Consider the following 27,816-nt stretch of genomic DNA (forward strand, 5'->3'; position numbering starts at 1 on the left):
CTTCTGTTCTTGACTCAGCCAAGCCCTTTCCCCATTTCTCCTCCTCTGCTCTTTCCTCTCCCAGCAGTGACTGGCAGATTGGCCAAATGTCATGCTTGGCACATGCAGAGATGTTACTGCAAAAAACAGATCCAGTAACAATAAAAAATCCAAAACTTTCCAGCTTTGATTACCACACAGCTTTTAGGGACTATATTCAACTTCCAGGAACACAGTTGGTGACTTCCTTTTTTTTATGGGCATAGCCTCTAAGTAGGGACTCCCCACAAACTGGGGACATCCGGTCACCCTACATGAAGGTTGTAGATGCTAACAAGTCTGGCAAGGGATTTAATATCAACAAACCTGTTGTACATTTCCTTACAATGGAATGATTTTAAAAGTAGTATTGAATTCAAATTGGTGCCAATTTGTCAAAGACTGGCAAGCCCAGCAAGTTTTACTTTAGAGGTGTATTTAAAGATGTATGGGATTTTTTTGTGTTTCACAATCTCCTCCCTCGGTGGATGTGGCATTAGTCTGATGCTGCATCTGTTCTCCGCCGGCTTGAACACCACCAGTTGCTTGGCTGGCAGAGCTCTGAGCAGAGAGCCGGTGACTGTTGGTCCCAACTCTCTGCTCTGCCCCCCCCCCCCACCCAGCTCTCTGGACTCTGGAGGGGGCAGGAGCTGCTGGCTCAGGCTCTCGGCTGGATGATGGTCCAGGTATGTGGGTGAATCCTTACTCCGTTGTCGCTATTTTTCCCGATCCTGGACCGGCTTTGTGACGTCAGACTTCAGCCCACTGTCTGCTGAAACTGGGTTCATTCTGCACTCCTGTGCTCCACTGGAAGTACAGCCAAACAAGCTTTGTCTGCACTTTGTTTTTTGTTTTTTTGCACTGTTATCACTTTATTATCTCAAAAATAAACCAAATGACTCCTAGTTTGGTTGAAATACTTTCCAAAAGCACCTTTTACTAGTGGTGCCCTCCAGGAGTTCTTATGCATTAACAAACCTAAACCGTAACTATTTTTTTTTTTTTTAAGATCTTCGTGGTCTATGTACATTGTTCTGAAGAAATCACTTTTTGTTTATGTATACAGTAAATGGGAAGGACTTTATAATCATTTAGCTGCTGCACTTGAAGGGAAGTGGCAGCATCTGCATTTTTTTTTTCCCTTTGGGAGTATTTTCCCCAAAACTAAAATTTTGTTGCAGGGGATGCCCAAAATTTGACTTAGTGCTGACTTCTGGGAAAATCGGCCAATCACACACGCAGGAAGTTACATTTCTGGGGGGCTTTCTGTACACCATCTGTATACAGAATGCCTCCAGGTTGCCATATTGTAGTGCAGTTTTTTTCAAAATGACCATATGGCAAAAAACTTCTGCTTGTTTGCAACCTTCTTCTCCACTGCTACATTTTGGCACTTTTTGAGGGGGAGGTGTGAGCAGGTCCTGGTTTGAAAGGTACCTGCTCCCCCTTTTGGTCAGATGTGCCACAGTAATCGGAGCTGGAGTTGACCCCCCCCCCAAATGTAGGGAAAGGAGGGGCTGAGATACCCCTCTGACATCAGCTGGCCAAAAAAAAAAAAAAAACTTAAGATCTTGGCAAAACAGAGGGAATGGCAGTTATTTACATATGGTATTTTCAAGCCACAAGGAAGAGCAGCAGGAGGAGAGGGGCAAGGAGATTAGCTCTCACATGCAGGCACACCCTGTTGGAACTGACAGGGAGGGGGAGAGCAGGAAAGACTCGGAGCAAAGACTGGAATGATTGAGGCACATAAACTGATCATGGCGTTATAGATCAGCAGCCACGATTACCATGGTCAGCACACACAGGGGACACAGAAATAGGCAGGATCAACCAGGCATTTTACAACACAGGGACAAATTACATGGCACAAGCTCTGCTACAAATCAGTGATGGCGAACCTTGGCACCCAGATGTTTTGGAACTACATTTCCCATGCTCATTCACCTCTGCAGTGTAGTTGAGCATCATGGAAAATGTAGTTCCAAAAGATCTGCAGTGCCAAGGTTCGCCATCACTGCTATAGGTCATTGCTTAAAGGAACAGAAGCGTTTTTTTTTTAGGGTTAAACACGCTGGAAGTCAGTAGCTACAGTATTTGTAGCCGCTGACTCAATTTCTTTGGGGGGAGCCTGGAGCTCCTTTTCTAAAGGTCATTTTTAATAGTTACAATTGCACTACTCACTGGAGCCATATAACAGGATACATGCAGTAAAGGTCTTGGATTTAGAATCTGCAGGTTGATCACTGCCAACAAGATTGCTGGTCAACAGAGGGTGACGTTCACCCATGCATGGGTAAAATTACGTAATGTGCCATATTAAGCCCCCCATGTGGGCACTTGGTGCAGTCCTAACAGACAACTTTTCCATTACATTACACTGCTTGCGTTTTTTTTCCCAAGCCATCATATGCCAGAGGTGTTGTACACAGTATGCAGTGACCACTTATTAGTTGCCGAGAACTGGTATGACGTCCTGGCATCCCTGTGGGAGTATGAATATTTATTGTTCCTATTAAGTCAGAAGTGATATGTCTTGCTCCATGGAGCAAATAAAATGGCATGGCAGTTTATTGGTACATTCCGTGTGTTTTTTTTTTTTTTTTTTTTTTTTTTGTCTGACTAGATTAGTCCCACAAGGTCTCTTATATTTAAAGTCACTGTACTTTAAGAACCAGAAATGAAACAGAACTAACGTTTTCAGAGTCAACTAAAGCGGTAATGCATATACAGTTTAGGATGATGTGAACGCTTGGATAGTCCCGTGACTTTCCCTTGCACAGGACGTTATTGCTCTGTCTTTTTTCCCACAACCATATGCAGCATATCCCTGTAGACCTATACTGTGAAATGTGCTGTGCTTATTGATGGTTCACATGTACGGGCTGCGGTGTGTGCAGAAGATTTACAGCACAATTAAAAAGCTGTTTTCCACTCATTTTTGTTTTATGGGCATTCACTGAAACAAATTGCCTAATATATACATTTTAGCAATAAAGGTACCTTTTTTCAGTAGGTATCCTAGCTGTGCAAAATCACTTAAATGTCAGCTTTCTGAAGTCAAGGTAATGAAGTAATTTCTTTTTTTGGCAAAGCAGAAAGCTTGAAACAAGAACACTACAGTGCCCTGTTTGTCTCCGACACTTTGTTATTAACCTGATCAAAATACTTCAGAACCCGAAGGCGGGTAGGAGTAAATGAGACTGGGAGGTTTCCTGAGTATTTCCTGCAGTTTCCGGGATGTTGGCCACTTTCAGAAAGCTCTATTTAAGACCTTTTGGAGCTGGAATCTAAGGGCAATACTGTGCGTTTAACGAATACAGCAGCCTAAAACCCATGTTCAGTGTTAAATCTCCCTACAGCTTATAAAGTTAGTTTAAATTTATCTGTGTTCAGGTGATTTGAAGCAGCAAAGGGCAGCTTCCCCCCCCCTAATGTAATATGCATTGACACCTAAAAGACTTCTTTGTGAAAGGACATGTAAAGATCATTTTTTTTTTTTTCTTATGGCCTTCCTGAACTGACTCCAGAGTTTTTCCCCTGAATTAAAGCAATATGCAATGAACAAACTCGTATGAACTTTGTGATGCCAGTATTTTGAAATCTTATATATCTGTGTTACATGCTCCAAGAGTAAGCGCTAAGCTTAAGAATAAGGCTGCATTTGTTTTCCTTTTACAGCCGGTCAATAAAATGTGTGCGTTGTGAACCTTTTTTTAATCTTGATACTGTGCTGCTTGTTCTCGCTTCTGAGCAGAAACCATTCCCACCAGTGCTTTTAAAATGTACCCTTTTATTGTGCCAAGAAACTATTTTTTGAACAAAATGTTGTAGACTTTTAACAGAGTTCACTACTGCCCGTGCTGTACAAAGGGTCCATGCTCAGTTCATACTAGTAAAATCTATTTTAAATATGAAATACTGGGGTTTAAAGTGACACTAAACTGGTTTATAAAGAGGCAAATCCATTGGCGAATGCTTAAAGGCATTTATTATTTTTTCTTTTTTTCAATAAAGCAATTAATAAACATGTTAACCTGCTTTATGCAGTGGTATTGCAAAGCGGCCCCGAATCCCCTCTTCTGGGGTCCCCTCGCTGGCGATCTTGGCTCCCCCACCCAGCTTGCTTGCTATAGTGATCAGTGTTGGGACTCACTCTTGTGTGGTTATGAGTAAGCGATCTAATTCGTGAAACGCGTTAACCCGGCACGTCTGTTATGTGCATTGTACTGTCTGCTGTACCGAAGAAGAATAAAGGAGTTTTGATTGTTTTCATCTTACATTTCCTGAGTGCGGTCTACTTTCTTGGATTTTCTATTGCTTGGACGGCGGATCTGACCAGCACCAGCTATTGAACTGACACCTGAGCGGCTCTGCTCTTTGTTGTTACTCTCTCTTAAGCCAGGCTGTGTAAGTCCATTGATGCACCTAGCACCGCTCGGTCCTGCCCCCTCTTCACAGGATTTGACTGACCGTAGCAGAAACTGGTGGCTCCAGCATTTGTTTTAGTGAGAGCGGGGAGAGAAGAATGGCAGCTGGAGGGCTAGATGGATGAATGATGGGCTTTTTTTTTTTCCGCCGCGGTAAGGAACTGCAAGTGGAAAAAATGTTTTTACCTTAAAGGAGAAGTTCACCTTTTAGAAAAAATACATGCACTCTTTGGTGTTTTTCTTTTTTTGGAGTCTACAAAGCATTGCACCAGATCGCTGATGTCATGCAGGTCTCCTTCAGATCAATGTACCTGTATGGCACGCAGATATAATCTGACAAGAAGAATCCATGAACTACCACGGCGCTTCACAGCACTGGTGGGCCCTGATGAGGCGGTACTGGTGGGCACAGATTCTCCTTCGGGACCGATGGCTCTCTGACCGCAGCGGCGATCACCTTTTATTTTTTCTCCTCACACTTGACAGCATGAGGAGAAAAAAAAACTGATCGCCGGCTGCTGTTTACATCACATTGGCTGACAGCTGATCACATGGTAAGGGGCTGGGACTATTGGGTTTTTTTTTTTTTTTTTGCTCAACAAAACTAGAAATTCTGTAAAAAAAAAAAAAAGTATCAGTTTTGTTATAAAATTTTGCAAACTGGGAATTTTTCTCCATTTGATGTGCCCCTTATTCTGATTTGTGATCGGATGAGTCTCATGGACTTGCTGATCAGAGCAAGCCACGCTTGCTCCGCTGGGAGCACATGCACGGAAGGATGTACATGGACACCCTCCCGGCAATTTAGGTCTGCGCTGTAGCCGTCTTTCGGCTATAGCGTGGATGGGAGGAGGTTAAAAGGACAGCTAATATGAGGAACGTCTCCCCATACTGCTCCCGAAGGGGGGGGGGGGTGCAGCGGCTTGGCACTGGGAATATGCTACATGTTCCACCATAACAGGTGGAACATGTAACCTGTTCCCAAAGGTGAACTTCTCCTTTAATGCAGGGAATGCATTAGGATTTGTTTAAATTTAAAGTGGTTCTAAAGTCAAAATAATCCTATTAGTCCCGGTTCACACTGAGGCGACCAGGTCGCCTCACAGGTCGCCGTAGGTTGCCTCCCATAGGGAAGCTGCGGACCCGTTCTAATAGGAGCGACACAAGTCGCTCCGACTTAGAAAAAGGGTCCGGAGCTTCTTTGGGGCGACCAGGAGGCGACCGCCATAGACTTCAATGTTATGAAGTCTGTGGCGGCCGCTCCGAGGTGCGAAGTAGCGTCGCTCGTATGTGAACGGGCACTTACTCCCAGCCTTCTCCAAATGTGTTTTTTGCTGCCGTGATCTGGCTTTCTTTTTTTTTTTTACTTTGTTTTTATTTGCATATAAAATTTCAACATATAACAGTATTCCACCAATTTGATTTAGATTCACAAATTACATAATAAAATTATGCAGAAAAAAAAGAAAAAAGGAAATACAGTAATTCGTACATTAAATATCATACATTTTTCCCTTCCCACCCTCCCCCCCCCCCCCCCTCCCAGGATTCCTCCCCTTCTTGCCAGCATTTCCATTCTACAGTTGCCTCCTCATGGTAGATATGCTTAACTATTTAATTCAATATATTTAGTTGATTTTTTAAATTCTATCCATTTCCCCCATTTTCTTTTCATATTTCTTGGGATCTCCTCTTGTGTATTACATACATATTCCATATTATAGGTATTATTTATCTTTTTACACCATTCCTTTATTTTCGGGCTCTCCTTTTCTCTCCACTTTTTTGGTATGGTTCCTTTTGCTGTATTCAGCATGGTTGGGACCAGAGTCATATTATATTTTTTTAAAGGTATTGTTGTTTTATGAAATAGGCAGGCCCATGGATCGTCCGGCACTTTTATTTCGGTGATATCTTCAATCAATTGTCTTACCTCTAGCCAGAAATCTTTTATCTTGGGACAATCCCAAAATAAATGATATATTGTACCTATGTTACCACAATCCCGCCAGCATTTGTCTGTCTTGTCTGGTTGGTATTTATTTATCACTTCTGGGGTGATATACCACCTAAATAGACATTTATAGTTTAGTTCTGTAGTACTTACGTCTATGGCTGTGGATCCAACCATCCCTAGTACAGTCCCAAGTTCCTGTCCTTGCAAATGTGTCCCTATTTCTTTCTCCCATTTTACTATATATGGAGGTTTTTCCAAACTGTGCCATTCCGTCAGCATTTTGTAAATCTGAGACACTCCATGCTTTTGCATGGGAGAGTAGCTCAGTTTCTCGATATTGTTAAGATTTTTTTCCGACCTAATCGGCTGTGGTAATGAGCTGACAAAATGTTTCAGCTGGAGATATCTCCAATCGTCTATTTTTATATTATTATTTTCTTGTTTTAATTTCTGAAGTGTTTTTATGTGACCTTTGTGTAAGATATCTTTTAATTGAGTGTTCCCTATCCAATTTCCACCCTGTTCTTCTTCCCCAGGTGGGAAGTATTTAGTGCCATTTAATGCTATCATTGGTGAATTGTATTCCCATTTCAGTTGTTTGTTTATCCCATCCCATATTTTATAGACTACCTTTGTCAGTTCATGTGCTCCCTGTGTTTCCCTATATTTTGGTGGAATCCATATTGTTTTGTGTAGGTGATTATTATTTTGTGTACATTCTATCTCTACCCATCTTTTTTCCCTCCTTTCTGTTTTTGTCCAATCCACCATTCGTGTAATAATTACCGCCTTATAATACCTTTCTATATCTGGAGTAGCTAATCCTCCTTGTGTTTTGCTTCTTGTAAGGATCTTGTACTGTACTCTGGGTTTTTTCCACTGCCATATATACTTTGTCAATAAGGTTCTGATTACCCTGAAAAAAGTTGCGGGGATGTTTATTGGCAACAGAGAGGTGTATGATTTTTGGCAAGATAAACATCTTAACAACATTGTTTCTTCCGATCCATGAGATTTGACCATTTGATTTCTTTCTTATTTCTGTTTTTTATTTCGTTCAATAACGGTATATAATTAGCTTGGTATAATTTTTCAGTTTGAGGTGTTAAGTATATCCCTAAGTATTTTAATTTTTCTTTTGTCCACGTATATGGGAAGTATGTTTTTATTATTTGTTCTTCCTGAGTATTTAACCCTATATTCAAAATCTCTGATTTTATTGGATTTATTTTAAAGTTTGACAACTTTCCATAATCTTTTAACTCCTTTTGAATGTTTGGGAGGGTAATCCTTGGATTTGTGACGATGAATAACAAGTCGTCAGCGTATGCTGCGACTTTGTGTTCGTCTTGGTTTACCATCACTCCTTTTATGTCTACATTTTGTCTAATTTTTGCCAGTAATGGTTCCAGGGTTAACACGAACAATAGGGGTGACAGGGGACATCCCTGTCTCGTCCCATTACTCATTCCAAATTTCTCTGATAGACTTCCGTTTATTTTGATTTTTGCCGTGGGGTTGTTATATAATGCCTCTATCCATTGCCTCATTCTTAACCCAATCCCTAAATTTTTTATGGTTTCTTTCATGAAGTCCCAGTCCACCCTATCAAAAGCCTTTTCGGCATCAATTGATAATAGGATGGAGGGGGTCTCATGTTTTTTTGTTTTTTGTAGAAGACGCAGGGTGCGTATCACATTATCCTTCCCTTCTCTACCTGGAACGAATCCGGTCTGGTCTGGATGGATCCACGTTTTTAGTAATTCTTTTAATCTCGTTGCCAAGATTTTCGCAAATAATTTTGTGTCTGCGTTTAACAACGCAATTGGCCTATAACTAGAGCAAAGGGTTTGATCTTTCCCTTCTTTCGGTATAACCGTTATATATGCCATTAGAGATTCTTCTCTTAGTTCTTCCTTCCCTATTTTATTCAGGTATTCTTGCATTTTTGGTATTAATATTTCCTTAAATCTTTTATAATACTTTATTGTATATCCATCCGGACCCGGGCTCCTTCCATTTTGAGTGGTTTTTAATGCTTCTCTTATTTCATTTTCAGTAATTGGAGCTTCAAGAAGTTCCAATTTATCTTCTGGGATTTTGGGCAGGTTTGCTTCTTCAATATATTTTTGGATATTTATTATTCTTTCCTGTCTTATTTTTGAGGTTTCTACCTTCCTGACGTTGTATAAAGCACTATAAAAGGCATGAAACGCTTTAGCTATTCCTGTGGTTGAATTTACTGTTTCGTTTTTACTGTTTTTAATTTTTTCTATGTAATTTTTTGATTTTTTCTTCCTCAGTAATCTTGCTAGGGATTTCCCTGGTTTATTTCCAAATTTGTGTCTGTATCTAGCTATCTTATTGAAATGATTTCTAGATTCTTCTTCCAATAGATCTTTTAATTCATCTCTTTTAATTATAAGGTTTTTCTCTATTTCTTTTTTAAATTCTTTTTTATGTTTTTGTTCTAGATCATATATTTCTCTTATGAGTGTGTTGATTTGATTGGACCTCTTTCTTTTTTCTTGATGCACTGGATATTAATATTCCTCGGATATACGCTTTGTGTGCTTCCCAGAGTATAGCGGATGATATTTCTGGCGTGTCATTCTTTTGAAAGTATAACTCTAGTTCTTTTTCTAGTCTATTTCCTATTTCTTCCTCTAGAATTAGTTCTTCGTTTAACCTCCATGTTCCCATACTTTTGTGGTGGGTCGGTGTCTTAATTGTTAAGGTTAGGGGAGCGTGGTCTGACAATGTGGTTGTACCTATTTCTGTAGTTTCTATAAATTCCAATAGGCGATGGTCAATAAAAAAGTAGTCCAGTCTTGAGTACATCGAGTGTATTGAGGAATAGTAAGTATAATCTCTTTTTTTTGGATGTTGAACCCTCCATGCATCTACTAATTGACTCTGGTGTAACTTTGCCCTTATTTTCCTTAGTTTTTGTTCTCCCAGCATCCTTACACCCGATGTACTGTCGACGCTTGGGTCTATACAAAAATTTATATCTCCTGCCATTATCAGATAGCCTTTTTTAAAGCTCTCTAGGTCATACAGGATTCTCCCCAGATATTCACTTGGTTTTTTGTTTGGGTTATAGATATTGGCTAATGTCAGCTCCATCCCCCTTATTTGTCCCTTAAGAAAAATGTATCGACCATTCGGATCTGTTTTCATTTCTTCTAGTGAGAATTCTATATTTCCAGCTATTCCTATTGCTACTCCTCTTGCACGCTCTATTGGTGAGTCCCCATAATACCATTTAGGAAAGTGTTTAGAAAAGAGTTTTATATTCGAGTGGAGAGAGATGTGCGTTTCCTGCAGAAAAGCGATATTTGCTGCTTCTCTCCTCAACTCTTCCAATATTTTATACCTTTTTATATGGGAATTTAATCCTCTTACATTGTATGTTATTATTTTTAGTTGTTCATCTTTCATTTTTATTTTTTCTGCTCGGTCCAGCTCCTCCTCGAACATGGAGTCGCTGGATCGGTTTAAATTCTACTGACAGCATACTACCAATGTTGTTGGTCTGACAAACTTTTAGAATTTCTTTTCCTTTTAGGCAATGGAGAGTTTCCCTGTCCCTTCCCTTCCTCCCATCTCTCTCCCGCCCCCCCCCCTCCCCCCCACCTCCGTCCCCCTCCGTCTCATATTGATGTTCTTTTGATCAGCTTTTGATCTTAGGGTATTTAGTTGTTTCTTTGGGTCATTCTCCCTGATACCCATTTCCTTTGGGGTGGTGCTCTAGTGGGTTAGCACGATATATCTCCTTCCTCAATTGGAAGGACATTCCGGCTTTGGGGGGGCTATCCTACTTCCTTTGTATAGCTTATCTCCCTTCCCCTCCCTCCCCGACCCCCCTTCCCTCAGTCCCCCCACATAGTTCACATCGATATGAGGGTAGGAGAGAGCCCCTCAGCGTATGGCAGGAGAGAAGAAAAAAAAAAGAAAAAAAAGGTTCTCTCCCGGTTTGCGTTATTTAGACAGTATTTCCACATATTTTATCTTTTGTTTTTTCTAGCTAATGTCCATTGCTGTTCTTCCGTCTGTGAGTTTCTTCCTGGTTCATCTTCCCTGTCACCTTCATACCATCCGGGCAGGTTTGGCTCCTGTATATCAAGTTTTTTGCAAAATTCTTGAGTTTCCTCTGGAAAAGTGAGTTTTGCTGATCGTCCGTCTCTTTTTCCTATTAAACTAGCTGGGAAACCCCAGTTATATCTGATTCCTTGTTTTTGCATCTCTTCTGTCAAGGGCTTTAAAATTCTTCTCCTCCTCAATGTTTCCGGTGCCAAATCTGTAAATATCTGTATCTTGTCATTTTCTGTATTTACTGCATTTAGTAATGATTTATTCTTCTTTAGGTTTTCCCATATTTGTGCTTTATCTGTATAGTTTTGAAACCTGATTATCACATCTCTAGGTGATTCTGCTGGGACTCCTGTCGGTTTTCTTATGGGATGGGCTCTTTCAATCAGTAATTGGTCTTCTTCCCCTCTGCCTAATACTGGGTTTAAGATTTTTTGAAGTTTTTCTCCTAAATTTTCTTCCTGTGCTGTATCCCTTAATCCTCGGATCCTCAAATTTTTTCGTCTTGCTCTGTTCTCTTGATCCTCTAGTTTATAAGCTAGATCTCTGACTTTTTTCTTGGTCTCATTTATTTCTTTTCTCATTCCCTGTAATATTTTTGTTTGGTCCTCTTGTTTTTTTCTCTAGTTCCTCTACCCGTCCCAGGGCGTGTCCCAGATCCATCTGGACACGTCCTAGGTCGGTCTGGATTTTAACCAATTCGATTTTTAATGATTTTTCCAATCCTGCGAACATTTCTCGCATTTCACCTTTTGTAGGGGCATGTTCTTTTGTTTCTCCCTGCTCTTCCTCTTCTTCCCCATCATTTTCAGTCCTTAGGCTTAACTCTGAGTTTGCTGAACTGATTGGTGATTTAGCTACTTCAGCTTTTTGACTTTTCTCCGCTTTCTTCTTGTCTGTTCCTTGTTGTTTTTCCTGAAATGTTTTTTCTGAGGCGTTTTCGTGTCATAAATTTCCTTATTGTGTTAGGGCTTGAGGTCACCCTTGGTGATTTTGCAATAGCTCCTCCTCTTGTGGATTTACCCCTCATTATGTAGAGAGTTGTTCCGAGGTTCCTTTATAAAGTCTCACACCTCCATGTGTTGGTACTCAAAGATTAGGTATACCGTATTGATATTCAGTATAAAATTTGTTTGCATTCAAACCGGAGGGAGACACAGAAAGGCTGAGTAACCTCTATTTTGACTCCGTATTATCAGGCAGCTATAAAGGATAGAAGTATGGGGCACTTCCAGCCTTCCACCTCCCTACTCAGGTCCTTATACAAGCTGGGGTGAATCTCATCCTTAAATGTTAACAAATGAAAAAAAAAAGCAAAAGAGCAAGAAAGAAACTCATGCTATATGGCATAACAAAATGCTTGGGCAATGCCAGGTATTTCACAGAGAAAGTGTTAATTATTTTATATAGCCCCGAGGTCTTTGTTTATACCTGTGTTCTTCTTATGAGTCTCTGTGTATGTCCTTCATTCCTTCACCTACTAAATTGGTATACATACATATGTACCTGCATATGATGGTCCGGCTGCCGAGGTACCATGTAGTATATACGTGTGCTGATTTAAGGTATGGAGAAACTGTTGCAGCTGCTAATCCAATAAAAGACACTTATGTGAAGTTACTGGTTTGAACAAGGAGCAGCTAGATCAGTCTCAGGTGTGCTGGCTTTATATTTTACCATACTGTTTTGTTGTATATTATCTCTAGGGAGTCTTTATAAGTCCTTCTAATAAACAGTAGGATGACAGTGGAGATGATATAGAAGGAGGGTTTACTCCTCTGTAACTCACGGTTTTGTAGATTGTCCTCTTTTAAAATTTCTTTCTGTTCGTCTGTAGGCTGTTTGCTCTCCTGTCTCCTCAGCTTCCCAGCCCTCAGGCATCAGGGCATCGGCGTCTCCAGATAGACTATGCGGGGTAGGGTGAGACGGTGCAAAAATGGTGAGGAGTGTTTCTCTCCTTTTCAGCTACCCTATTGACTTCACCTCGCTCACAGGACTCAGGTGGACCGGGCAACTCTCTTGAGGTCCGCTCCCTCGGGACCCGCTTCTTACCGTCCACGTCCGGCTTCCCGCGCTGGCGGTTAGCATAGAGGCCTCACCTATCCCGCTGTAGACTGCCCACCTGCGTCGCCGAGAAGGAGACAGGGCTCGTCGGCGTCAGTGTGCTGCAAGGCGGGCGGGACTCCTTCAGGTATTGGTGCTGCACGGAGCGTGGTATCGAACCATGGAGGAGACGTCAGGCAGGGGGGGGGGGGGTCAGCGAGGTTCACCGCTCACAGTGCCCGCGCTCATCCCCGGGAGCTTAGGCGTCTAGAGTCTGGCCGAAGGTGGGTCGGGAGCGGTCGGGATCCTTAGTTCCTTCATGTAGGAGATAGCCTTCTCCCCCTCCTGCCTACGTGCGTGCCGTTAGGCTCCTCCCCCTCATGACGGCTCCGTGATCTGGCTTTCTAGTAGAATAATGTTCGTTCATTCTCCATAGTACCTCTGTATGTAGGATTGTAGCCACCCTGTCTTGCTTGCTTCTGAGATGGACTATGGGATTTGTAGCATGCGTATAGCGGTGTACATGACTGCAACAAAGGTGTGTGCTATTTGTTTACAATAAATGTAAGGCAGGAGAAAAGGAGTGGTTCAAGAGCTCACAGGATTTTACAAGTAGGCAGAAAAACAGACTAATGGAAAAATAGATTACAGGCTGTTAAGTGGTAGATGTGTATAAATTGATTGATTGGAAAATAAGGATATTTTTTAGTTTCAATTCATTGCCCCAAGATTGCTAAATGAAGCAGCATCATGCAGGGTTTTGTGTGAAGGATCACCTTTTTGCATAAACTATTTAGCCTAGAAATCAATGACATCTAGTCACAAGGGTGAACCACTTGTCGACTGCATCACGTAGGAATATGCCGCAGAGTGGCTCTCCTGTGCAGGATCACATATCTAGTACCTGATCTGGCACGTCCAGGTAGGAAGTGCGCATGCTGACTGCTGAGATTTAGTCAATCTGATAGTACAGCGATCTTCCTTGCTGATCTATTGTTCTGACCGCTCCAGTCAGTGCTCTCAGCCATTGGCTGAGAGTGCTGATCAGGAACAGGTTGGCAGGTCTATCGGTTATGAGCCTCCCGTTTGGCCGGCTTTTGTCTGAACGGCTGCTATACACGGGCCAAATTCCTGACCGTTTCTATTGAACTGGCTGGCATGCGTCCCTGTGTACTAGGCATTAGTAAAAGCAGCTCACAGTACACACTAGTTAGGCGCACATTTAACCCTTTAATCGCCCTAGATGTTAACCCCTTCCCAGCCAGTGTCAATAGTACAGCAACACATTTGGCGCTGATTACTGTATTAGTGTCACTGATTCTCACTCATAGTATGGTGGGCAATCTGGCACTGACGGAGTCCCCGTAAGTCACTGATCTCCATTACTAGCATAAAAAAATTAGTGTGTGCGTATATACAGTATCTCACAAGTGAGTACACCCCTCATATTTTTGTAAATATTTTATTATATCTTTTCATGTGACAACACTGAAGAAATGACACTTTGCTACAATGTAAAGTAGTGAGTGTACAGCTTGTCAATTTCCTTTCCCCTCAAAATAACTGAACACACAGCCATTAATGTCTAAACCGCTGGCAACAAAAACCCCCATACACTTTTAACCACAAACCATGTCCCACAAGTTAATATCCTTTATCAGACTGCACAACTGGCCCCCTTAACCTCCTATCATGCAACTCAGGAGTGCTCCTAGCATTGTTAAAGGCCTGAGAATGGTAGGTGTGGCTAAACTACCTACAGTACACGGAAGTTCCTTTAAAAATAATAGAGTAAGCGGTATTCACTAACCAGGAGCCAATTTAGCGTTCCTGTTCATTTGGTCTATATACTTCATTTCTGTAGATCTCTGTATATCTTCGACACTCTGTACTACATGTGTGGAACTGTAATGCCCCAAAAAATAAAACCAAAGAACACACAAACAAAGCTTCTCTCTTCTCTCAATACTATATCCCTTGCACTCTAGGACACAACTGTCGCCTAGCACAAATTCAGCCATTGGTTCCTGAAATTTACTCACCAGACCTTAACCCTGCATCAACAAAGTCAGTACCCCAAGTCTTCACATTGCAACACCTTACCTGGACAAACCATAATTTTGCGATTTAAAACTAAACATGAAAATGCAAAAATGTCCAAATTGGGCCCAGAGTTTCAATATTGTGTGGCCACCATTTTCCAGCGCTGCCTTAACCCTCTTGGGCATGGAGTTCACCAGAGCTTGTTTTACACTGGAGTCCTCTTCCACTTCTCCATGACAACATCACAACATCAAGGAGCTAGCTGATGTTAGAGACCTTGCGCTCCTCCAACTTCCGTTTTGAGGATGTCCCACAGATGCTCAATAGGCTTTAGGTCTGGAGACCTACTTGACTAGTCCATCACCTTTACCCTGAGCTTCTTTAGCAAGGCAGTGGTGGTAGTCTTGTAGGTGTGTTTGGGGTCAATATCATGTTGGAATACTGCCCTGCGGCCCAGTCTCTGTAGGGAGGGGGGTCATGCTCTGCTTTAGTATGTTACAGTACATGTTGGCATTCATGGTTCCCTCAAACTGTAGCTCCCCAGTGCTGGCAGATTTTATGCAGCCCCAGACCATGACACTCCCACCACCATGCTTGACTGTAGGCAAGACACTTGTCATTGTACTCCTCACCTGCCGCCACACACGCTCGACACCATCTGAACCAAATATGTTTATCTTGGTTTCGTCAGACCCACAGGACATGGTTCCAGTAATCCATATCCTTAGTCTGCTTGTCTAAAGCAAGTGGTTTGCGTGCTTTCCTGTGCATAAAAAAAGCTTCCTGCTGGGACAACAGCCATGCAGACCAATTGATAAAATAAAATATTGACCAAAATGTGAGGGGTGTACTCACTTTTTTGTGTAATGTACTGTAGTCAAGACACACTTGTCTTTGTACTCCTCACCTAGTTGCCGCCACACACGCTTGACATCTGAATCAAATAGTTTCTTGGTCTCATCAGACCACAGGACACGGTTACTCCCTGTACTTAGTCTGCTTGTCTTCAGCAAACTGCAGGCTTTCTTGTGCATCTTTTGAAGAGGCTTCCTTCTGGGATGACAGCCATGTAGACCAATTTGATGCAGTGTGCAGTTTATGGTCTGAGCACTGACAGGCTGACCCCCCACCCCTTCAACCTCTGCAGCAGTGCTGGCAGCACTCGTACGTCTATTTCCCAAAGACAACCTCTGGATATGACACTGAGCATGTGCACTCCATTTCTTTGGTCAACCATGGCAAGGCCTGTTCTGAGTGGAACCTATCCTGTTTAAACCAGTGTATGGTCATGGCCACCGTGCTGCAGTTCAGTTTCAGGGTCTTGGCAATCTTATAGCCTAGGCCATCTTTACGTAGTGCAACACATTCTTTTTTTTCTCTATCGTTCATTGACAGACGCAGCTTCATATCATCTTAGCCATTAGGTTATGCTCCTCCTATCAGGAATAGGACACTAGGCAGGAAACAGCTTTCACCATGCCTATGGGGCTGTCCCTGTAAGCATAACCCCACACACTCTGCTACAGCTCTGTTTTTCTGCCTAGTTTAGGAGTAGGACCTAGATCCCTGTTGGGACTTCGATCCTAGCTGCTTTTTTTGGGAACCTGTTTTTGTACTTTAAGTAGAGTTCCTGGAGAACTACAAGCAACAGTCGGCTGGGTTTTGGGCTAGATATGCTAGATCCTTAAGGTCTCTCAGCCTGGCCAGCGAGCATGAGCAGGTTTATAGTCAAGCACTAGGCCTCGCCACGACAGAGCCCCAATGGACGGGGACGAGCCCACGAGTGGACTGTCTCGCTGAGATGCGAACGACCTGGAACACTGAGTCGCAGCATACACCTTGGCTGGCAGCACCCCCATCCCGGGTGGGAGGTAGTCCGCTCAGAGTGGCGCCCACCTGAGCCCGGTTATGGTGAGCAAGAATTCGCCCCGCCCATTTCTCTAGCGGTCTCGCGGGTTGATGTTGGCCCCCTCCATGGAATAGTCGGACCCTCGGGTATCCCTCAGTTCTCCTGGCCTCTCGGACATCCCAGGCCCCCTCCTTCAGCTGCCCCACATTACAGGTTCCTACCTTTTTGGGGGGTGGATATATTGCTGCCACTGAGGTGGTTCTGCGCGGGGGGGTCTCTGGTGGAGTCCCCTTCTGGGGTCCATCCAATGCCTTTGTCGGTGACCCCCCCCTTGGGGTCCTGGAGACCGTGTGGCGTGCCATGGGGGCCGCCATTTTGCTGAAGACTTGCCCTGCATTGTCAAAATCCCTCATTGTAATGTATGGGAAGCCGTGTTCTAAACCTTCCCCATAGGAATGCATGGGGCTGCCATTTTCTTGTGGTCCAGTGCTGGACAGCTCAGGCAAAGCATCACACTCGGCATGATCCAGGTGCTTTCACTTCCTATGTCACATCGTTGCTCTCTGCTGTACAGATTGTTCCTGCAAGCCTCCTGGTCGGTTTGGTAAAGTTTTTTTTTTTTTTTTTCCGGGGTCTCTGGTGGGTTTTATCACATATTAACAGACTGTCAGGCTGGGATTTGCTGTACCACCAGTGCAGCCGTGCGATCGCGTTTTTGTGACTTTTTTTTAAAGTGAAACTCCCATCTTAATATTAGTGAACATGGAATCCCAGGACCATTTCACATACAGACCCCATCAGTGCGACTGCAGTACCTTCTGGGTCGCAGCCCCTGTCGGCTCTAATAGCAGTTTTGGAAAGCCTGGTGTCAAAAGTGGTTTTAGTGTTGGCCATAAGCACCTTTTTGCCTTCACCCCCCCCCCCCCCCCCTGTTGTATATTCAGATTCAAAGGCAGATGTGGCCGCTGCAGATGCATCCTACCCTGGGGATTCTGTTGTATTCTGATGGTGAAGAGGACCTGTCGTCAGCCGCTGCACAGGAAAGCGCATTGGTGGAAGCACTTAGTTTCAGTGCAAGAAACTTTGAAAATGGCTGAGGAGTCTACAGTGTCTGGAACTTGGGTGTCTTTTGGCACCCGCAATTCCCAGAAATCAGGCAAAGTGTTCCCCTGTCCAGAACTTTTTGACAATATTGTCAATGAACAGTGGGGGCACACTAAGCACGTTAGTGGTGCCCAAGCGTTTTAAATGGCAGTATCCCTTTTGTGGATAAGGTTTCCGAAGATGGATCATCCTGTTTCCAGACTGAATAAGTTTACTGTAGTCCCGGTGGAAGAATCCCTGGCCTTTACGGACCCTGTTGATAGACGGATTGAGTCTCTGTCCCGCCATTTACATGTGAAAGCGGGCTCCATATTAAAACCAATTTTTGTATTTAAACAAATGAACAGTAGTGAAAGAGGGGATCTATGTTCTACATGTTGAAGGAAAACCCTTGGATCATCTAGTGCCTGAAACTATTTCCCTTTTTTATTTAGCAAAAAAAAAATAACAGATGTAGAATTTTTCTGCTGCCTGTTGTAGCTTACAGTAAGCACAATTTGTTTGTTCCCAATCAGGCCTAGGATACCCTCAATAAAGCGAAGCTAAACTCATTCTAACAACCAGCACTTTCAGGTTTCTTGCCATGTCACAGCTAACCCAGGAAGCAGGGTTACTAAGCTGCAACTGTGCCTTGATATACACGCATGCATGACTGATTTGCATGCGCCTACACAAATGCTGCTGGACTGTATGTCTGTCTGTCAAGGTGACAGGGTTTCTGTGCATATATACCATCAGCCTCTGCCATCAAGATATAATGGCCCTTCGAGGTATCTAGGGCCTGACAGTGTCCTGCTAGTCTGTAAAATGGAAGTAAAAAATTGTATGCCAGCTGGAGTCACCTAGTAAATGCAGTCGTCGATATATTTCAGATTCTTTCCAACTTGGAGCTAAAAGTTACATTGCAACAAAACAAACTGTACCAGAAGTCAGTTATCATATAAAAAATAGCATGTAAGTTCAATATCTGCACAGACCTCACAGAAACCAAAGTTCATGACCGTTGGTATGCCTGTATTAAATGCAGCTTTCAGGCTCAGGTGGGTTCATCAGTTGGCTAAATAAATCGGGATGCTTAAGATCTTGCCTTTTTTCGAATGAAGGGTGCATTGATATGGCCCGTTAGTGACTCTGTGTAACAACCAATCCTAATTTGCTGCCCTGACTTTTTTTTCGAACTATTAATCACTTCGTGTGCGCTATCTTTTCCAGATTTTACGTTTTTTGAGCCCTGAATTTCCCACTGAAGAAGGGTTACATTTTTGAATGTTTACTTGCCCCTATTTTCAACACTTGTCATTTTAGAGCTGTAAAGATATTGATTTTAATATTTGTCAGTGATTTTCATAGACACTGCGATGGTCAGAAAAATGAGACCAGTGCGCTGTCTTTGCTTAACTTGTGCTTTGTTTTGTTGCCAGTGCTACAGATTTCCTTTTCAGAATGGCAAATAGCCATAACTTTTTAGCATTTTGTACGGCATGTTTTCAGAGTAATTGAGTTGCCAGGTTTTTTATCTTCATACATTCTTTGCATGAAGGAAAACCTGTGTAGCACCCCTAATACTTACCTGAGGTCCTTCAGTCCAGCGATGTCCAAGTCCCTCAACAGTCCAGGTTGGCTGGGACACAGCCGTGGCACCTTTGGCTCCCACGACTGTCAAAGTCAGTTAGCCAATCAGGACAGGTGGGTGGGGCCGAAGGACAGCTCAGTTTCTGAAAGGACAGAAGGAGCTGCTGCTTGGCTGCCCCCAGAGCAAGCTGCTTGCTCTGGGAGCTTTCGATTGGAGGGAGGGACCAGGAGCAGCAACAAGGGACATGGAGAAGAGGATCCAGGCTGCACAAAGGAGGTAAGTCAACCGTGTGTTTTTTTTTTTTTTTTTTAAACGACTTTAAAATTACTCCAATTGCTCCAAGCTTTTCTGTTATGTTATTTTCAGCAGATATCAGATTGCTTTAAGGAATATGTCCATGGGTCCTGACATCACTATGTGCAGCTTTTTTCCCAAGGAAGAGCATGTATTTGGGGGATTTACAAAAATTGGAGAGGACTGAATTTAAAGCGGCTGTGCATGGCATCCGATCAGGTTCTAGCTTCAGCTTGTTCCGTTAACCTTTTAAAATGAAAGCTTGAATATATTTGGTTTCCAGGATAGAGGAGAGATCGGTTTACATTTAAAGGGACCGTATGAAAATATTTTTAATGTAATTTTTTTTTTTAAGTACCCCTGTGTTCGCGCACAGTGGGGAACACATACGTGGGTCACGCCCACATTTGTAAATGGTGGTTGTGTCACACATGAGGTATCGCTGAGAACGTTATTCCGAGAGAAAGAATTATAGTGCTAGACCTCCTCTGACGCTAAACTGGTAACCTGTAAAAATGTAAAACGTCTTAAAAAAAAAAAAAAACACTTTAAAGTACCATACCACCATTCCGTGTGTGTGCAATTTTGAAGCAGCTTATGTTTGGCATCTACTCAGTGTAACACCTTTTATATTTTACCAAAAAATTGGATTATATTTTAATGTGTTTTTGCATTTAAAATTCAAGTGTATTTTTTCCAAAAAGCATTTGAAAAATCACAACCCACCAATTTTCTAGGGCCTCTGCTTAAATGTTTGGGGGTTCTGAGTAATTGTCTAGCAAAACTGATTTTTAAATGGAGAGAAACGGTAAAATTTGCCTGGGTGAGAAGTAGTTAATGTCGGTCAGTTTATCCGTTTATGAAACTGGTTTGTAGCAAAAATGTGTATATATACCATTGGATGTTTGTGTATTGTTGAATTGGGATTTTTTTTTTTTTTATAGGTTGAGTGAAATCATACCAGTTTATCAATATGGCTATTTTGGAACCCTATTTTATGTCTGAAAGTAGTGAATAATTCAGTAGAAGACTGCATGAAAGGTAAATATCTCCTAAAGGGTACATGTTTAGGAGATATTTACAGTACCTATAGGTAAGCCTATGATGAGGCTTACCTATAGGTAAAAGTGTCAGAGGAGGGTTTACTTCCTCTTTAAAATCTGGCCTCCCACTTCCTGCACTTTACCGTTGGAAATTTTCAGTATTAGACTGTTTTACTGATCAATAGTGAGCCAAAACTTAATTTCCATGCTGAAGTCTCAAAATAAATTTTGACAACCCTCTACCCCACTTTTTGAAATGCAGTATTTTGTGTTGCGCTCCTAGGGACCGGAAGCAAGTTGTCCATACCAGCTGGTCATTTTCCAGCATGCGTGGAGAGTGGTACAGCCAAGTATTTGATTTTCATGAGCATTTTCTCTCTGCTGTCAATTCCTTAAGTACTCATGAGAACCAATTATGTGACTAAAAAGCAATCCTTCGTTTTAAACTAGCAGAAATAAATGCCACTTGTGAGAAGCTGGTTTGGTCTGAAATGAGCTAAATATAAATGTTTTTCCACTACTGTAGTCATGTGTTTTTTTTTTTTTTTGTTTTTTAATTCTAAAGGACTTCTGGATGAAAGCTAGATTATTCTTTACTCTTTTCTGGGTCAGTAAGTTAAGGTTGTTTACCTTACATTAGTGAATATATATGAATACCCGGCCTGCCTAATATATATGGTCAAACATCATCAAAGTTGATAGCCTGTAGCCCTTTGCGGAAAAGAACTTTAGCTCTGGACAAACAAATCCTGTGTATTTTATCACATCTAGCACTCCTGGAATGTTCCTCCTTCCCTGATTTCATTACAGGATCTTGGCACATGCTCTAGTCCAGAGTCAATGCTTTTATTATAGGCATTGACAATGGCTGCTTTGCTGGACCCTTTTTGAAAACCAACACCCGGCACAGTACTGTGGCATATGGGTGCTGGTGGAGTTCCACATCAATCTGCATGGTCTGTTATGTTGCCAGACAGTAAATCAGCTGTACTGTGCGTCAGCCAGACACCAGTAGCACTTGCTGCCTGTTTCCATCTCATTGCAAATCCTGGGCCTATCACTCGATAGACCTGGAAAGGAAGTAGTGAGGAAGCGAGTGCCACTGCTAGTTCAAAATGTTCCAGTGTGGTTGGAAAGTCTGAGAAATGGCTTGGGTGAGAAGAACAAGACCTTATTGACAGGGTTCAATCCTGGTCAGGTCTGTTTCACATCAGCTTATTAAATCCACACAGCACTTCCCTTCCCTTTTAACCCTGTGTCTTTAACACCAATACCTTATTTATATTTCACAGGATCAGAACATACTTTTTTCCATTCCTAGGAGGTTTTAGACACACTAAAATTATTAATACTTAGATATCTAGGTAAAGACTTGAAATGGGTTTCGTATTTTAGTAACCGGAGGGAAGAAAAGCAGCAATCAATGGAGAAAATGTGATTTAAAAGCATAGTTGCTATTGTATGATCTTAACCTAGATTACAGAAAACAGCACCACATAGATTCAGCTAATTGTTGCAGTACATAAAATGGACAAGTTTTGCTGCCTTGTGTTTTTTTTTTTTTTTTTTTTTTTATCTTCTAATCAAAGTGATTATTTGTCGGCCATTGGTGTTGGGCACATTAAAGGCTGCCAATAGTTTAACTTTTTTTTCCCTGCAGCTCCTTGTCTGGTGCAATATGTGGCTGGGCAAAATACCGGTTTGATTATGATCTAGTGGATGCAGCCGATCTTCAGTACTGTCATAATTCCTAATTTTTAGATTCACTGATCTAGGGTCTATAGGGTGCATGACCAAAACAAGTTTTGTATACACTAGCAATCGGATTATACATGCTAGGTAGTGTGTGTGTGTGTGTGTGTCAAGGAAACCACCTCCATGCAGCAACTGCCACTAACCTGTGTCATTGATGGACCACTGTACATGCATGGGTTCTTGCTTTGTATGTCAGATTCTTTCCAAAGCTTCTGCATATGCAATTGATTTGTTAGCCTTTTTACCATGAAAGAACCCTTTTAATTGTATTAATCTCAAACGCGCTAAAATCATATCTACAGCTTTGAATACATTGGAATGATCAGGAAGTTGTAGATCTCCTAAAATGGTTCTTTTCTAGGTGTCAGTTTTTTTTTTCTTTCACACCTCATTCCCTATATAACCTAATAAGGTTTAGTAATCAGGAAATAAGACACATTAAACCGAATAAAATTAAATTGCAATGTCCCCTTACATTAGAGAATGGTGGAGAAATGGTTCCATATATTGATAAGTTTAGATTACTTGGTGGTTAATAGAAAAGTGCTTCTTTACTCTGGTGTGCAGTGGAAAATTCCAACACTAATGGCAAGTAGGAGATTCAATCAAATGAAATACAAAAAAACTATCAGCGCAAACCCAATATATGTGATAAAATAACTCAACCTCAATTCACTGTGCATAAATCAGGTGTGTGAAAGTATAGAAGTGGTATCCGGCAGCATACACCAATCGTGTTTCACAAATCACAATAAACTATAAATCCTACCAAAATGTGATGCGCCAGAAATATAATAAAGTGATGACTTTAAATACAATAAATCATATCCAGTTCATAAGGCACATAGCAATGTGTGTGCTTCCAATAAAGTGATATGAAGAGTGTCCCCGTATCCAATTGAAGAAAATCCAGTGATGAAAACAAGTTGTAAACACCAATTAGTGAATCCCTCCACCAGGTGAATTAGCCTCTCACCTTCCTAAAGGACCCAAACGGGCCAGCAATCACATGTATCATGGATCAGACTTCCAGGAAAGAGCCACACTGTAATGCTCCTCCACAGCGTAATGCTCCTTTGACTTCCTCGGTAGGGGTCCAAAGTCAAAGGAGCATTACGCTCGACGTAACGCGTATAGGGGGACGGAGCGTGCGTGGCCGACGCAGAGTCTCTCTCTGGTAACAGATCGCTGACATCGCTTATACAGCAGGCACGGCTGAGTGCCCAACAAATGTGAGTTGATCTGCCTTTCTCTAATAAAGCACACCCTTATTAGTAAGCAGAGAGCACTAGATTTCTTCATCTGTTTTTTATATGTCCCGGGATCCCTCGAGGTGCAATAGTGTGGCTCTTTCCTGGAAGTCTGATCCATGATACATGTGATTGCTGGCCCGTTTGGGTTCTTTAGGAAGGTGAGAGGCTAATTCACCTGGTGGAGGGATTCACTAATTGGTGTTTAAAACTTGTTTTCATCACTGGATTTTCTTCAATTGGATACGGGGACACTCTTCATATCACTTTATTGGAAGCACACACATTGCTATGTGCCTTATGAAGTAGGAGATTCGCCCCATTACATTGGGGTTCGATAGTTTTTTTACAGACACAAGCTCATTGGTCCTGTTGGAAATGTAATTGAAAGACTAGAGGTTCCACTAATTGCATAACCATTTCTGTGTTGGATTAGATTGTTTTAAAGCTGAAGTTCACATTTCATCCTGTGAAAGAAGGAAGATGAGCTGAATCAGATCTCCACTGCCCATTTACGTGACTAGATGCTTGTGTGACAGTAGTAGTAATATTGGAAAAATTAATGGAGCGCAGAAGGTCTGCAGCAAATGTAGCAGCAGCTACTGTTCACTCACAGCACCAGAAGACAGCCAGGGCAGCATCTAGAAGAGAAAACACACAAAATTAAAAAAAACTGAACTTCAACTTTAAGGATCACCCTAAGTCTATTCTCACTGATCTTTTCCTGTGAAATGAAATCAAACGCAGGCTTAAATAATTATTGGTTTGCTGCAAGTTTGCACATTTTTTAGCATTTATTTTGTTCACTTCAATAACCTATAAACAGTTCTTGTGTTACTGTTCAGTACTTTCCAACATCTGTAATATTTCTTGGTGTTATGACTAAAATAACATTTGATTTGTAAAGATCTGTCCTTGGGTTTTAGTTTGAGCAGTTAAAGAGTAGATTGCCTTTTCATGCCCATAGCCAACTCTGTTTTGCCATGTGATGGGATAAGAGTTGCGTACACCTTGCTGTAGTTTCATTTCTAAATCGCTGTATTACATAATGTCAGCTCCACTAAATTTCATTATATGCTTCTCGCATCCCTTAATCTTTTTTTTTTTTTTTTTCCTCTCTTCCCAGGATGGCTCTTATTTGGCTGAATTCCTGTTGGAAAAGGGCTACGAGGTAAGTTAATAAGAGCAAGCACAAACTGATGAAATCACTTGCATGCAGCAGCCTCCAGAGCTTCCTATTTTGCTGTCCCTTCTATGAGTTTTCCATTCCAATCCAGATAACAAATCAAAACTTCCATAAAGAATGTGCAGCATGGCCTGTAATCACGCCAGCTTATTGTACTATTTATCAGCGAGAGTCTGCTAGTGGATTCCCTGGTCTCCTTGGGGTATAAGTGTTGTGTACGTTTCCCGCAAGGTCAGATAAGCGGCAACCTGTACTGGCCAGCGCTGTAAAAAGTTAGGGAATAATTACTGATGTAATGCACTACATAACCCACCCTCCCACGCTTTCATGAAGTCATTCTAAATTGTACTAATACAAACACTATTAATCTAGTGCAGATTGGTGTTTAAAACAAGTCTTTTTATTATAGTTCATCCTTGTTTGCTCATTGCACACTGCCACCACCTAGGTTGGACCTTAAAGAGAACCTTGGTGCCAGGGCTATGATGGGAAGGGGAGGTTCTTCCCTGGCAGAGTTGCATATTGCGCATTTTAGGAAAATAATAAAATATTTATGGAAAACACTGAAAGTAAGCAGCATTGATTTTTCTATACTAGAATTATGCAAAGAAGTTTATGGCTATTGCATAACCTTTCTTACATTGATTGTACGGTGCACCTAACAGCATTGTCTCTATAGAAATCTGTGGAGCAAATCCCAGGAAAAATGGATCAGCTTGTCTTGGGTGGTGTATGGCAGAGTTTAATTACTTGCCACTGCCATTCTGTTTGAGAACCCAACAGAGATCCCAACCACTTGCTAGAACCCAATAAGGCATGCTTGTCTGAGGGGGACAGAGTTTATGCTCTGCCTACCCAAACTACTGGATATGTTCCTTTTTCCCAAGTGGAAAATTGGAGCAGAGAGAGGAACAAAGGGAACAAGATTATATGCAGGTGGAAATTTTTAAGTCAACCTGTTTTGTACAAAGAAAATGTTTACTCGAAAGGACTGGTTGACTTTTGAATAAAAACTTGGTGTAGACTATCTCCTGGTAGCGATGTTGCCACTGAGATGCATTGAGTGTAATTTGTTTTTCATGTGCAAATGATAGTGCTGTTGGGACACTATTTTTAAAATAAGTTTTTGGACTTTCTTTTAAAAGGTGGATTTAAAAGAAAAACCTTTATACTCCCCTAGATGGATGCAGATTGGATCTGATGCTGCATCTGTCCCCTGCCAGCTCTCTACCAAGAACCAAGGGATCAAAGACCCTAATTTCTCAGTTCTTGGGTCCAATACGGACTGACTGACAGTGCTCTGCCCCTCCAGTGCTCACTGAAGTGCTGGACTGTGAAGGATGCAGGAGCGGCTGGTTCAGTCGCCCTGCAGCACTCGGAGAGGCTGAGTCAACTGCCTATTGGGCACATGGTCGGATCCCGACATGATTTGTCGGGATCCCTGTGGAGCCTGTGGAACTCTGTGACTTTGGCTAAAAGCGAGCCATTTTTTTTTTTTGTTATCTTTCTCCCTCTCGAGTACATTACAGCCAATGATTTATGGAGAGATTAAAGTGTTAATGGAGTACCTATTTATCATGTGAGGTTTTTGACCACCTTACTTAAAATAAACAGCAGTGTGACTGTTTTTTGACTTTCCTGTGTCCTTTTTTATGTATGCGTTTTTTTTTTTTTTGGGAGGGGGGGGGGGGGGTATCTAGTATAACACTGGTGCCAGATTTGTTTCTTGCATTTTAGGTTGTTTTTCTTCTAATACTTGGCCTTCTGTTGTGATCCAGTTAACCCTATCAATCATTTTCTAGCCATTTTGAATAAGTGTTCTTGTCCAATTGCTTCCCTAATACTCACTAGCTTTGACACCACAAAGTTCACAGTTCAAAAAAACTAAATTTTACATGCTGTTGCCCTTTTTAACCTCTGTTTTTGTCTGATGCCGCAAGCAGCTAAAAATTACATTTCACGAATAAGAAATTGCTGTAAATATTAGCTTCACGATTAATCGTTAAAAAAAATTGCTATCTCGATTCACCCCCCCAATTTCTCTATCGTTCATTGACAGATGCAGCTCCATATAATTCTTAACCATTGGGTTATGCTGCCCCCTACATGAGTAGAACACTAGGCAGGAAAAAGCTTTACCACGCCTATGGGGCCGTCCCTGCAGGCATACACCCACACACTCTGCTATAGGTTCAGTTTGTTTCCGCCTAGTTTAGGAGTAGGACCTAGTTCCCTGCTGGGACTTCGGTCTTGGCTTTTTTTTTTTTTTTTTGGAACCTTTTTTGTAAGACTTTTTTTTTAGTTGCTTGTAGCTCTCTCAAAACTAACAGTCGGCTAGGTTTTGGACTGGATATGATAGATCCTTAAGGTCTCCCAGCCCGGCCAGTGAGCGTGCGCAGGTTATAGTCCAGCACTAGGCCTCGCCACACAGAGCCCCGATGGACGGAGGCTGGCCTGCGAGTGAATAACCTCGCCGGGACGCATACCTCGGTCGTCCTGAGTCGCAGCGTACCCCATGGCCATCAGCACCCCCACCTTGGGTGGGGAGGTAGTCTTTTCAAAGTGATGCCCACCTGATGCAGTTGGTATGGTAAGTGTCTTCCCCCCCCCCCGCACGATTTCTCTGGTGGTCTCGGGGTAAATGTGGGCCCCTCCTTGGGAAGTCTGATCCTTGGGTATCCCTCAGTTCTCCTGGCCTCTGTGATACCAGCCCCCCCTTAGGCTCCCCCCCCCACAAACAGATGCCTACATCAGGGGGGCTGATGTACTGCTGCTGCGACGGTTATTCAGGGGGGGAGGTTTATCCTGGTAGGGACCCCCCCCCCCCCGATGCCACTGTCTGATGATCAGGGTCCTGGATGGGGGCTGCCATTTAGCTGTAGTTTCGCTCTACATAAATGTAAAAATTTTCCAATTAAAATGCATGGGCAGCCATGTTTTGGTAGACCCCCCCCCATAGGAATGCATGGGGCAGATGTTTTCGTGGAGTCCAGGATCGCTGGACAGCAGGGAGAAGCTAGGGTGACTCGACATGACCGAGATATTTCCCGTTCCTGTGGAAGATCGTTTTTCTCTCTGCAAAGAACATTTCGATATCCCTCCATATTGGTTTGGTGGTATGTTACTGGGGTCCCTGTAAGTATTTTTCATTCACCCCGCTGCAGCTGTGCTAGGGC

General features: G+C 42.3%; 1 protein-coding gene across 1 annotated transcript in view; it reads left to right on the forward strand.

Moving 5' to 3' along the window:
* The window catches only part of GMDS (GDP-mannose 4,6-dehydratase), an 813,218-nt gene that overhangs the window by 97,279 nt on the left and 688,123 nt on the right, over positions 1–27,816 (forward strand). The window contains exon 3 of the mRNA XM_082259505.1: positions 24,581–24,625. Within this exon, the coding sequence (XP_082115631.1) occupies positions 24,581–24,625 (45 nt within the window). The remainder of the gene's footprint in view (positions 1–24,580; positions 24,626–27,816) is intronic.

Source organism: Pelophylax lessonae (genome assembly GCF_965119305.1).
Source record: "Pelophylax lessonae genome assembly, chromosome: 5".
Classification (NCBI taxonomy): Eukaryota; Metazoa; Chordata; class Amphibia; order Anura; family Ranidae; genus Pelophylax; species Pelophylax lessonae.